This window comes from Myotis davidii, unplaced genomic scaffold (assembly GCF_000327345.1).
Source record: "Myotis davidii unplaced genomic scaffold, ASM32734v1 scaffold168, whole genome shotgun sequence".
Classification (NCBI taxonomy): domain Eukaryota; kingdom Metazoa; phylum Chordata; class Mammalia; order Chiroptera; family Vespertilionidae; genus Myotis; species Myotis davidii.
The window spans coordinates 11,281,444-11,295,398 of NW_006383016.1; the positions used below are offsets into that span (position 1 = coordinate 11,281,444).

The 13,955-nt window shown below is 36.4% G+C and overlaps 1 protein-coding gene across 11 annotated transcripts in view; it reads left to right on the forward strand.

Moving 5' to 3' along the window:
• ETV1 (ets variant 1) overlaps positions 1 to 13,955 on the forward strand; it is an 83,440-nt gene that overhangs the window by 6,748 nt on the left and 62,737 nt on the right. For 8 of the 11 annotated variants that reach the window (XM_006779057.2, XM_015558195.1, XM_015558194.1 and 5 more), the window contains one exon: positions 5,817 to 5,870. The exons of the other annotated variants lie outside the window; for them this stretch is intronic. In XM_006779057.2, the coding sequence (XP_006779120.1) occupies positions 5,817 to 5,870 (54 nt within the window). The remainder of the gene's footprint in view (positions 1 to 5,816; positions 5,871 to 13,955) is intronic. 11 annotated transcript variants of the gene reach the window in all.

Genomic DNA, 13,955 nt, shown 5'->3' on the forward strand with positions numbered 1-13,955 from the left:
AAAAGGATCGCATTCCTCTAAAGTTTGTTATTCAAGCTTACCTACTAACACACCAGAAAGACGTCATACACTTCACGCATATTACATGTAAATACATAGCAACTTTTGAATGTTATTTTTGCTGTTAGATGCTCTTGAGATTTCCTTTCATCATTAATATTAAGGAAAAAAGTCAACAGTGATTCGCTGCCATCAGGGTAAAATGTTTTCCAGTGGTATTGTAGTAAGTCAGGTTTCATACTGCCACCACACTTGAGTCAGAGTTTTATCTTCAAGAACAACCTTTCTACACCAGAGGTCCTCACATCATGCAGATAAGGCTGTTTTTCTTTTTCTTTCTTTTCTTTTGATTACTACTTGACCTTCAAATAATCAGGTTGACTTAAAAGTAGAGACATTTATTACGAAGTTTCTTAAATAATATGTTATACATATTGTCGTGCAATAATATTCCATCATAATGTACTCATTTTCATTTTTAAAAAAGTATACTGTAACTTTTTAAAATGGAACAAATTAGATGTGCTCTTGAATGTTTTTTGTTTTCAGGTGAGGCAGTAAGAAGTAAAAGCTTTAAAATGGCATTATTTTTTATGAGGTTTACATAAAAAAGGAATTGAGAATTTAAGCAATAAAGCATGGAAGTCTATATTATTTATTGTAATTGAACAAGAGTTTTTTTTGTTGTTGTTGTTGTTGTTTTTAGGAAGGCTACCACTCCTCTTTGCACTGTACCAGGAAATTCTCTAAAATGTGAAAGAGAGACTTATCTTTTGTACTTGATTAAAAGAGAGCAGGTAGAGCAGGTAGAGTACTGGATTATATTTTTATGTATTCTTTGGAATTAAATAAATACCTTTCATCTAAGGTCTACTTGCAAAATAATGTTTTTCAAGAGTAGAATTTGGATATGTTGTAGCATAATATAGTTTTCCAGAGGGCTGTAATAAATGTTTATGAAATTTAGCTAAGCGTTTCCAGTTCAGTTACTGAAAATGTGTAATTTCTTAGAGTTTATAATATGACTTGATTCCGTTTGACCTGTGTATAAACTTGTAGTTAAGAAAATCATCATCACCATCATCATCCCCATCAGACCTCTGTAGAGAAAATATTTGGCAAGAAACAGGCTCTGAGCTATCCTTAAGTTTTTAAGTCACTACAGGTCAATTTAGAGTTAGAAATTGTAGCTAATTTTAGACTAAAGACAACTAAAACTTACTGTTTTCTTTCTTTTCGAACATACAGAATGTCGTCAGCAAGGATGAATAATGTTTCTATCCTGGGGAAATAGCCCCTTTATTTATCTGTTTGAATATGTTTATACTTCTGCATTAATTAATGCTTCTACACTGGTGTAATCATTTCAATGTTAAAAGCGGATGTGGTATAAAGCCAGCCTTAGTGGCCTCATGATTATTTTATTCCATGGCCTGAAGCTTCATTTTAGCATTTAACAGAATACCACTGTGCGAAGGTTGATTTTCTTGTTGTTTTACTTAGAATTTCACTTTCTTTGGAGGAAGTTGTTTTTAACCCTTTGTTCAAAGTGAAACGCTACAAAGTTAGGAGCACTCTGTTAAAATCTTAGGATAGAGAAACTTTGAATAACAGGCAAAAAAAAGGGGAGCATTTTTCAAAATGGTTTTTCTCTCTCCTGCCTTCCTTTCATCCTTTTTTTCCTTTGCCTCTTTCCTCCCTTGCTTTTTAGTTTTGTACATTTACCTATCTGTGGCAAGTTCCCTATGAAGTAGGGAGAATAAATCTATGGGATTCAAGTTTTAAACTTGTCATTTCTTTAAACGTGTACCTTCCTGGCTCTGCACTGTATTGGAGATAGAGCTGGAAAACAGTGTTTATACTGTAAGTTCAAGTTGACTAGCTTTCGGGCCCGCAGAAGGGTGTGACATGAAAAGATTGTGGTTGGGCCGCATGGCTCATGCTGGACTGTGTTTTTGTGAATGGAGGCAGAACTCCAGCTCTGCCGGCTCGTCTGGAGGAATTGCTGAGGCGATCAGCTGTCTCATTCACGGGCAGAAAGAATGACTCATACATCTTCCGCCTTGTTTGGCTCCAGGTCATTGTTACAGTGGATAGAACTGGTTTTAATTAAATATTAACCCCTTTGATACTTGACATTTGTTTAATGGGTAATGTTTCCACTTTTCTCTCTCGCTTTAAGAGAAACCCTACAGGCTCCTAGTTTGTAAGTAAAAGGTGTGGCTTTTTTCCCCTTGCCTGCAGCCAACGTTGGAAAATATGTAAATGCTCACCTTTTCTTAAGTAATGATTATTATTCCATTTGCAAGGTTAAAATATGCATAAAATAAAGGCAAACTAAAAACTGCCCTGCCCCCCATCCTCCCTGGGAAATGTTAAGAAAATATATTAAAATTAAGCATTAGGGTTAGTGATTCTGTGGCATCATGACTGTTTTCATCAGTTTCTTTCGCATGATATGTGTTGCTATGTAGGAGAGAGAGAGAGAGAGAGAGAGAGAGAGAGAGAGAGAGAGAGAGAGAGAGAGAAACGCACCTTTGGATAATAATCGAGGTAAAGCAAATAGCTGAGGGTGCAGATGCTTTCCTTTGAAAGCAGAAGTCCTGAGACTTGATGGCAACTTGTCTATTAACGTGCAATGATCTGATAGAGCCGCTGCAGCTATTACCAATAAAATCCACATGCTCAATCTTCTTGAAAGCCTTTTATTGGTCTTTGGGTATCTACTTTCCCCTTATGTCCTACTCTGCCCCTTCCTCTTTAATTACGGAGTGTGTGGAAACATTTTCATTCCTCGAAGGTGATTATTCCAAGCGTAGTTATAATAGATAGCTGGGGAAAAAATAACCCTTCTTAAAATTTTTTTTTTAGGTTGGCCTCTGTTGTTAACTTTCCACTTTGGAGTTAGTATGACTTGTCACGAATTTTTAGCAGCTATAGTGTGCTGCTTCATAGAATTCCCATGAATTGAGGGGAAGAAATGAAATGTATTCTACGAGTGTGGCAATACTTTGTCATATTTTCCTTGTCCAGATCCAACTTGTGTTTTTCGTTAACTGCTTTCCTTTTACTCTAACTTCATATTAGAGGTAGACGTAAGCCTTTGTCTATTTAAGTAGCCTGCTGTTTCATTGGGTCCATTCAGTTTCTGAAGATTAGCTTCTGTGAAATATGTGAGTCATATGTTTTTTGTTAAAATTCTGTAACATGTTCAAGCGTAAGTGTGAAGTATTTATTCAGTATGTTAAAGAGTTAGAACAGAAATAGCAAGTTTTATTCTTTTTACAAATTACTAGTATGCAGCTATTTTCTGTATACTTCCAGTTTCTTCTGCTCCTAAAGTTTTGCCCCTTTTTTTTTGCATACATTTCCCATCACACAACTCACATTCATCAGAGATTTTTGTGCCTTTCTTGAAGTGATACATATTATGGAGTTGCAACTTTGTCTTATCGTAGTAAAAAAAAAAAAAAAAAAAAGAGTTTGGCCTATAGGACATTCATACCAGCATATTCAGTTGCAAATATACTTTTAAACTAGTATTCCTGTAAAGCGATACTACATTTTTATTAATTTCTTGTAAGTGTAGGCTTTTTAAAAGCATAATAATTGTTGTGGTTGATAATTTTTGCATCTCAATAGTTATGTCTATTTAGCTGTTAATTTAGAAGGAAAACCAAAACATGTGGATATGATTGGAAAAATATGTAGGATTTGATTCTGTCTACCTGCTGTTAGTTATTAAATAGATATTAAAAACATTCTTGTAATTTTTTGGTGTAGAGACTTATTTTAAAGGGTAATCTTCTAGCTATAATTTGTGAGTCTATAAGAAAACCCAAGCTTCCTACAATGCAAGGAAAATGTTTGTAGCTAAGAGAATGCCAATGTACAAATTTCAGCTCTTAATTTTTCCCATGTCTAATATAATTCATTAGAAGTGAAGATTTTAAACCTGCATTGTAATGATTGAAGCAGTTTTATTGTGAGTGAAATGAAAAAAAAAAATGAGTGGGTGGTGGAAAGACGAAAACAACATTTCTTGAGTATCTGGCATTGGCGGGCATTTTATTTAGACTATTTCATTTAATCCTCACCAGAAATCTCTATTATCGCTATGAAACTGGTGAGTAAAATGGAGTTCACTCAGGTTAAATAATGTTACACAGTTTACATTGCCAGCAAGTTACAAAACTGTGATTTGAAGATTGTACGACTTTTGTTAGTTAGGTATCAGATATTAGTGGAATATGAAGAGAATACCCTTCTTCAAATATAGGCTGAAGAAATAGGCATCAGTTATAATCTGGAAAACGCCCTTAATTTGTTTGGTTTCATTTTGTAGCAGAGAATGGGGTTTATCTTTAATAAGTTTAAATATTGGTGTCCAGAAGAAAGTTGTTATAAAATGGGTGTCAGACTCCATATATTTTGATAATAGGCAAAATTACCATTGGTTCTGTTCTTAATAATATAAATTTTATTTAACCAAGTCTGTTTTTAAAAATATTATTAATAAGCTGATAAAAAGCCTTTAATTATATGTATGTTGTAAACCTCTTTTATTAAACTTTTAAAATATATAATTTATTTTTTATGTTTAATTTGTCTTAACTCAATTGAATTACCAACACAAAACTTTTTCAACAGACTGATTATTTTAGTAAGCATTCCCCCATACAGAATAGGCTCTTTAAAAAAAAAGGTATCAGTTGACATCTATTTAAATATGACTTGATTGGATAAAAAGATTCAGTATTACATAATATTAGTAAAGTAATACTAGCTAATCAGATCACAACTAACGTTAATTAGGATGATAGTTCATTACATTTTTACCAAATTAAAAGTAACCTAATTTCTATATAGGTAGTTATATATGAGTGAGTGCGCACATTAGTGTGCATGTGAAAACTTGTTTTTGTAATATCCTGTCAATTCGGGGCAGCCTATTTTGATGTCTCAATCAACCATGATGAAAATATTATAGAACTGAAAAAGTTTACTTGTGTTTTAATTTGCTGCCGAATGCATAAAGTCCTTGCTATTTGGTAATTTTTCCCTTACTAAAAATAGGGAAGTTGTTTGACATTAAGACTGATGAAATAATGATGTTCTTTTTGTTAATTCTAACTAGTAACCAGGAAAATATTTTGCATGAAAAGACGGAGTTTATTGGCATTAATATGACCATAGTCATTGAATTGTAACATTTTATAATATAGGGCCAAGATAGACGACAATAATTTAAGAAACTTTGTTGCATATTTTGGCCAAATTTAGGGCAAACATTTTTAATTATGGTAGTCTAACTTGCAATAGATGGAACTTACCAAAATCAGATGATTTCTAGAAAGCAGAATCCCTGAGAGATGTAATAACTGCACATTATTTGAAAGAATTATGTGGTTACTTCAATCGGGCCGCTTAAGCACTGGCAGTGGGTAAATTGGAATACTCTTTACTCCAAAAGCATATATTTTACTTGCATAAAGAAACACTGCAGCTAATAGAAATCCGATGGCTTCTTTTACTTTACGTGTCTCTTTTATTTCCATCTGGCAGGTGAAATTCAGAGGGACTGCCACCATTATATTTCTGACATACATGTTTTCTAGTTGACAACAATGGTGCTGCTGAAATTTCCCCTCTCAAGTATTGCTGCCAATGCCACTTTAAATAGAAGCTAATTGGCAAATAATCATAAATTTTATCCCAGCCTAAAAATATCTGGCATGGAAGATCTTACTTGACATTCCTTAAGTCTTGGCAGTTTTTCTCTTAATTATTTTTTTAATTTTCTTTTTTCCCTTCAGCTCAGGTACCTGACAATGATGAGCAGTTTGTGCCAGACTATCAGGCTGAAAGTTGTAAGTATAGTTTGACTCATCTCTTAAATTTTTCTCTGTCTTCCTTCCTTCTTCCATTCTTTCTCTTTGGTTTGTTTCCACTTCCAGTGTCTGTTCTTGCATTGTGTCAATGCCTTTTTAGCTTGCAGTCCCGAGGTGATGTGATTTGTCACGTTGTGGCATCAGCAGAATCCCCGTGTGATTTGTGCAGAGCTCCGAGTAGTAGCTCAGGAAAACTGATTGGATTAAAAGATGGTCCTGTTCTCTCTGTTTGGTCAATATCCTGGGTGAAGGAATGGGGAGGCCCAGGGCATGCCAGTGTTTACTTCCAGTCTTTCAGTATCTTCACCAAGACAAGTCTGGATGCTGATGTCAGTAGTGAAAATCCGTGAAACGATTATTATATAACTTATAAAAATTCTGGGCCAAACATTCATTGGCTTATTGTAGTTTTTGCACTCATGAACTTTGACCTGCTTGGATTGACTTTTTAGCCTCACAGCCTCTTCCTGGTTGCAGTGACAGAAATGGGAGCACCTGATAGTTTGTCTTAGGATCCCTTCAGGGTTTCTTTCCGGGAGTCAGAGGCTGCGTGGCGAGTGCTCCTCGGTTCTTCTCCCTCCTGTGACTGCAGAGTGAGCATTTCGCCTGCGCAAACAGGGTTGCCTTGGGGTCTACCTCTGATATTTATGCTTTGCCTTGACCTGAGGCGCAAAAAATAAAGAAAAGGGTATAGATGCCATCTTGCTGATGAAACTGACCCAATACATTGTTATTTTTGTTAGCACCCTTTAACGCTCCAACTTCCGTTTTTCCAGACCATTGACACTTCCACAGGAGGCTGTATCATCCACAGCAACCAAGTATGCCTAACACCTTACCACCTGCAAACCCATGTTTCCCACCTACTATCATAAATCTAACGCACATCCCCATGTTGCTTCAAGTAACAGGTGTTGGCGAGCATTGTTTTCAGCTTTTATGTTTGGTGCCTTCACTGTCCCATGGCTCAAGAGTTGTCAGAGGTTTCTCCCAGATTCTCTCCCATATTGCGTTTTAGTTCAGCTTCACTAAAAACCTCTTTCCTGTTGTGGTAAAATCTATGTAACAGAAAATTTGCCATTTTAACCATCGTTAGGTGTGCAGTTCAGCGGCACTCCCATTGCTGTGCAAACATCAGCACTGCCCATCTCCAGAACTTTCTCACCATCCCATAGGGAAGCTCCGTACTTACTAAAAAATAGCTTCGCGAAGAAAAGTCTGCCCCCAGCCCCCGGTAACTGCTGTTCTATCAGCTTGGTTTTTTGATATGAAAAGAGAACTGTGTTGCTTGATGTCTGAGTATAATTATTAGATATTCTATTTCAAGAAACCTATACGGCAATGTTGTAGACCTTAATTAGAGACTCTTAGAAACTCCCAGAAGGACGATAGCTGGATGATGGCTAAGCAAGGAAAGCCTCCCCTTCATTAAAGTGTGGGAAGAGAATGGTCATATTTCCAACATTTCCCTTCCTCTGGGCTTCTGAGTTTTTTTTCTAAAAGCTAAACGTGTCATCTGAGTGGGAGAATTCCTCTCATTGAGTCATTTCACATATGAAAAATTGGTAATGATTCCAACACACTATGCCAAATGCCAGGGTAAAATAACTACCCTAATGTCAGTTTTTTTGCTCCTTTTCTTAATTGATCTCTTTTTAGTTTTTCTTATTCTTCACTATTCGTCTCCTTGAAGTATCCTCTCTTGGTCACAGTGGTATGATTTTTCCCTTTGTCTTTATCCACCTTCATATGAAAATGGTAATGATTCCAACACACTATGCCAAATGCCAGGGTAAAATAACTACCCTAATGTCAGTTTTTTTGCTCCTTTTCTTAATTGATCTCTTTTTAGTTTTTCTTATTCTTCACTATTCGTCTCCTTGAAGTATCCTCTCTTGGTCACAGTGGTATGATTTTTCCCTTTGTCTTTATCCACCTTTGAGTCCTCCCTCTCACTCTACTCATCTTCCTCACTTTCTCTTTCCTGAGGTCCTGTCCCCAAAACTTCCCTCTTATCTTCCATCTGTTAAGGCAACACAATCCCATAGAACGTTCCGTGATGAAGGGAAAATCTGTATGTACATTTGATATAGGAGCCGCTGATCACATTGGCCACTGAGCACATAACTGTGGCTAACGAAATGGATTTTTAAATTTAATTATTGTGACTTTATATAGACATGTAGCTATTGGCTACTGTGGTGGCCAGCACAGTTCTGTATAGCTAGGTCTCCAACGTTATGATTTCTAGCCGGGGTCTCCCCTCTGCCCTGTCTGCTGGGCTTCATCCCTGATACACCACTGGGTCCTTATGCAATTAGAAAAATGCGGCCCCTCTGGACTCACCCCTCAGCCCTCAGCTGATTGTCAGCATTAAATAGCATTTACACAGCAACCCCGGTCATCAGTGTGATGGCCCACAGACAGTTGACTTTCAGTAAGACCAGTGTTGACATCATTGTTTTTCTCTCCTACTTCTCTTGCCTTTCTCTCCTGCTTCTCTTGCCTCTCTCTCCTACTCCTCTTGCCTTTCTAAGTTGACGGCATCATCACCCAAGTTTAAAAAACATTTGATTTATCCTCAGTCCTCCCAGTTCTTTACCATTAACTGCAAATTGCTTACCAAGTTGCCAATTCTACCTTTTAAAATTATCTTGATTTCGTGGCTTTGTTCATCCCTATTTACTTCCTTAGTTCACACCCACATTCTGCCTCAAAGAAACTGGTGAACAGCCATTTGATTGGCATCCTTGCCTTCAGTTTCCCCTCCCTTCAGTCCACTCTCTGCAGAGGCATCAAAGCACAGCCACCTGACCTTGTTACTTCCAACGCTGCAACTTCCTTCAGTGCAGAGTCCTAATGCTTTAGCTGTCCAGGACATCCTTCTATAATCTGAGCCCTGGACTACTGACTGTTTCAGTTTAACTCCTGCCTTCCCAGTACTCTGTCCCTCCCCATTCTCTGAGCTTGCGCCCTTCCAATCCCTCAGTTCCCCACAGTGAGCTCTTTTATGCCTCTTTGCCTTTGCACATGCTCATTTTGCTTTAGCAGTTTTTACTTTTGCTTTGCAGTCTGGTGAACTGCCTACTCCTACTCCCAACTCAGTTTTTAGACTTCATCTCATTGAAATCTTTCTTGACCTCATCTTTGCCATCCTTACCCTGCTGAATTAGACTCTAACATCTTGTCTCTTGGGTTTGTTATATCATAATATTTTAGATACTTGTCTTTCTTCAATAAGACTGTGAACTCTTAAGGATCAGTAGTGTGTCGTAGTCATGCCTTGCTTGTTCTAAAAGCACAATAAGTAAAATTGTCATCATAATCACTATCAGCTTCTCTGAGGTGTTTTCAAAGTCCTAATTCCCTTCTTAAGGTAGAAACATATGACCATGCTTTAAAGCATTATATATATATATGGTCTCGTTCTGGAAAAAATATGCTGAAACCATGAATGTTTAGCTAAACATTTTCAGAATGCTGAAATTTTATTTTACTTCAATTAGTGGATATTTACAGTTTAACAAAAAATGACTCTGGGACTGTGAATATAACACCTCAATTTAAGGGCAACTTATAAACAAAGGTACAAAGAAATCTGAAATAGTTTAATGAAAAGAAAGTGGAGGTTTTATTTCAATTTTTTGCTGACATAAAGGACTATTGTTCTGATGATGGTGACCAGTAGTTTCAGTCTTCATTCCGGACGGAACAAGAGGGAAATGGTTTAAAAAGAGGAATAGGGTATATGGATTAGATTCTAAGGAGGATTTCTTGATGGAGAAGGTTATCAAATATTGGAACTGAAAGCTTATATTGTCTCCTAAATACCCTTTACAAATGTTTGATTCTCGCCTGGGAATGCTTAGTGGGGCAGAGGGATCCTATCTCTAGGAATAGAAAGAAACTCCACCCCCCCTGTGTGGCCTGTCTATAAATTCTATGAGGCCATCTTTTCAAACCTGAATAATCAGATTTCCTTACATACCTCAATCAAATAAAATGCTTCTGTTTTGGCTTTTATTGCTTTAGCCCTTTGGTAAAATGTAGGTTAGGAGAATGAACTGCAAAATTCTGCTCAATACTGGATTATAGAACATCCATTTGACTTTAACATGGATAAGTATGTGTAGCGAAGTAGAGAATAGAGCATTCAGAAATTGTGAAAGTGAGACTAAGCCACAAGAGTTGGGTACCCTCTAAAAACATTCCCAAGCATTCATTATTTTTATTGAAAAAAATATATCAACTGGAAATCTAGAATTTAAGGATGTATACTGTAGCTTGCTAACCTTTGAAAGACGTGGACTTTTAAAGCACATACAGAGACTTGACAACAAGCAAACAAAAAACTCCCTATAAGTGTCTCCTAGGATATGAGTGAAGGTTAAGAGAGACAATTAAGTGGCTCTGGCAAATAGTTTCTTGACAGCCAAATCTTTTCAGAACTCAGACACTCTGCAGAAAAATAAAGAATTACTTCAGGATATGCTTTAGTCCAGAGGAAGTAAAGGTATATATCTTCAGAAAAGAGAATTTAAAAAAGTATTTGGAACATAACATGAGCATTGTTTTTCCTAAGTCGATATAGATTTATATACAAACTGATTTTTTCTAAATCTTGTTTTAAATTTAATACACCAATTAGTTCATATTTTAAATGATATACTTTAAATTTAATTATATCACTTCTGTTTTTCAATCTCCCACCTCTCATTTCTTCATTACAAAGTTATGTGTTATGATTTTTCTAACTAGTTTATTCCCATTTACACTTTTCAAGGTTTACCGTGATTCACACAGTGCATCCCAGAGGTAGAGCCAGGGTTTTGCAAAATGCCCAGCAGGATAGATCCTTGTAACTTTTCTCCTTTCTCTTAAAACCAAGATAGAACACGGAAATGCAAGTCAATGAGAATGTCATTAAAGGAATAATAACCTTGGATCTGATATGTTTATGAAATTAAATATTTTAAAAAGTTTGCAAATTTCTGTACTTGCAGGGAAATTTGTAATGCAATCCTAGTAACCCATCTGAAAATAATCAAGACAAATTGGTGTGTGGGGACTCAAATGTTTAAAGCCACTATTACCCGGTGATACTTTGTCCAAGTAAATATATGTTATTTCTATGCATTATTTTATTAGGCATTAAGTTTTACAAAAGAATCATATTTTGGGTCTTTTTTTTTTAGCAGCGAAGTGGGGGAAAATATGTTAGGTTACTGTTACAAATCTCCTTAAAAAGCTGAAAATCAGACAGGTCTATGCGGACCCTGACTGAACGATTTCTGTTATAGTAACATGTACTTGCCCGAGAGAGAAAAGTTCCATGTCTGATGTGTTTCTTAGTTTTCTGACATTCTACTAACCCACCTTCCTGCCCTCTGCTCCTTTCTGCACATATGAGTACTTTACAAAAGTTTACTTTTCTATACTGATTTGGAAACCTTTCTTGCCTGATTAAATTTGTAGACAGGACTGGCTAGAAAGACTTGGTCTTTTATTTCTCTGATTGTATTTACCAGAAGTGGAGCACATATTGAAAGAGGAACTCCATTTCTGGGATTTGAGAACATAAATTTGTTACTGTGTTTTGATTCCTTTATTTTTTAAAAAAAAATTGAGGCGTATTTAAACACGTCAATGTATTCAGACACAAATTTATTCAAGGATGAACTGTCTGCCGCCTTTATCATCTGAGGTAGTACACCTGAGATTCAAGCAATAGTGAGCTCTTGAAGATTCTGTGTCTTTTTACATGCTTTTTATTATCGTTTTGGTGGTTTTGGGTTTGTTTGATGCTTTGTGTGTGTGTTTTTTTCTTTTCTGCAGTTTAAATAATTTATTAAAGCAATACATTCATAGAGTCAGAAAACACACAGATCATTTCCAATCCATACAGCCCTGTTCTCCAGACACAGCCACTTTTTCTCCCTTTTATCTCTTATACTAAACAATATGTTTGAGCCACAACTTCTTGATTTGTCAGTTTTAGATGTTGTCTGTTGCTCTTTTCAGAGAAGGATGCATTTTGGATACGTTTTAATGGTTTTTCTGAAAGTAATCAGCTGTGTCATTGTACTCCTACTCACACTTGAGTATGAATGAAAAGCACTTGGGGGGCTTGTTCGGACGCAGCTTCACATGCCCGATCCTGTGAGAGTTTGACTTTTCGGGTCTGGAATTGGGCCTCGGGATGTCTAAGGCGCTGGGAGGTGGTTCTGATGCTGGCCTTCCGTGGAGCACAAGGTTAGGCATTTGTAGAATAAAGATGGCACTGTCACTCTTTGGCAATGAATTGGTACGATGGACACTGTTATTTACAATTCATTATGCAATAGATTTTCTGAAATTTTTTCTATAAGTAATACGTTGTCATTTTACTACTTAAATATACCAGAGAATTAAAAATGAAGTTCATAAAAAATAGTTTCTTTGTTTTGGGCGCCTCTGCTAGAGTTATGTGTGTTTTCCACTTGCACAGACTATTTTCCTGCTTGTGTTCCCTGACAAGCAGCTGTGAGAAGGTCACTGCAGCCTGTTGATTCCGTCCAGCCAGAATCGATTCTAGTTTACAAGGACACCTGGGAAACTGTGACTCTTGTCAGTGTGGGTTAGACTCAAGCCCTGGGTGCCCCACCCTGTCCCAGGGGCATCCAGCAGGGAGTCTTGTCATCCGATAGTTGGCTCTTCTGTGGTTGGTACACATCTGCCTTGGCCCCGTCACCGAGGCCAGTGGCCACCTTTTCCACAAAACAGACATTTTAGGTTGCGCTTGCTTGTTTCACAAGTGACATATTTTTCAAATCAAAATAGAAACTCAGTGAGGGGGGAAAGCTACATCTTGGGAGGAATTTTGTTTTAGGCCACCTCTCTGAAATCGATCGCTTAAAGAGAAAAAAACCAAGTCTGATGCCAATCCGTTGGGCATGTCAGTTATCCTTCATTTATTGATGACAAGGAAGTCATCTCTCAGGCTCAAGACTCATTACGATTTCCCAGGACACTTTTTCAACACTCTGACAAAAACACACAAAAAGGATAACCTCTAATTATGGTGAATTCTCGCTCGAATTTAAAAGTGGACTTTAGAAAAAAACATAATGGGGAAAGAGAAATGATTATAAATGACAAGATACTCACAGCTAGAAAATTACATCAATTTTAAGGAAGTCTGCTTTAGTAGATCCTGTCAATTTTTTTGGTTTTACTAGCTCATTCTTCCTCAGATAGATAGTTCAGATGTAATTGCCAAGTGAACACCAAAACAACAACAAAGCAAAACAAAACCTTGCTGCAAAGCGGGGCTTTGTTGGTCCATTTAAAGCTGAAAGCTAAAATGATACATATCTCACCTAAGTTTTTAGCTTATTCTTTCCTACTTTTTTTTACCCTCTTTAATGTTGCCGTTAGCAAAACAAATAATCCTACAAATTGACTCCAGAAACATGCTCAAAGGAAGTAAGTCAACAAATACTTAAAACTCATTGGGGACACCATTTCATATAATATGTAAATTTCATGAAATCAAATGTAAAGAAGAAAAAAATCTGAGCTAAACTGAATCTTTATGTCATGATTGTATGTTTAGTGTTTTTAAGTTTTTAGATAAGTCTTTTCCCATTTTTTCTTTTATAACATTGAACATGTACTTAATATGAACAGGACATATTTGCTTCTGTCTGTTATTGAATTTTCTCCTAATGAGAGCTTATGCTGTGTCTTACTAAGTAAAAATGGTCGGTTTAATGTGGTTGTTTTTTTTAAATCTAATAAATTATTCCTCAACAATTACTAGCATTTAACATTAGCTGAGGGCGGTGTTACCTTCTCAACCATTTTCTCAATTTATCATGGATAAATTGTCAATAATTGAGTTTAACGTCTGATTAAACTTTAAAAATAAGTTTGCATAATCATTTTGTATGCAATCTTATTTGAATGTTATTTAAATCTAAGGCTTAGCAAAGAAGTCCATTTTGCTATAGATGCCACATTGTTAAATCATTCAGAGGTTTCACAATTACTCCTAGTTTCTGCTTTACAGTCCTCTTAGGAGTG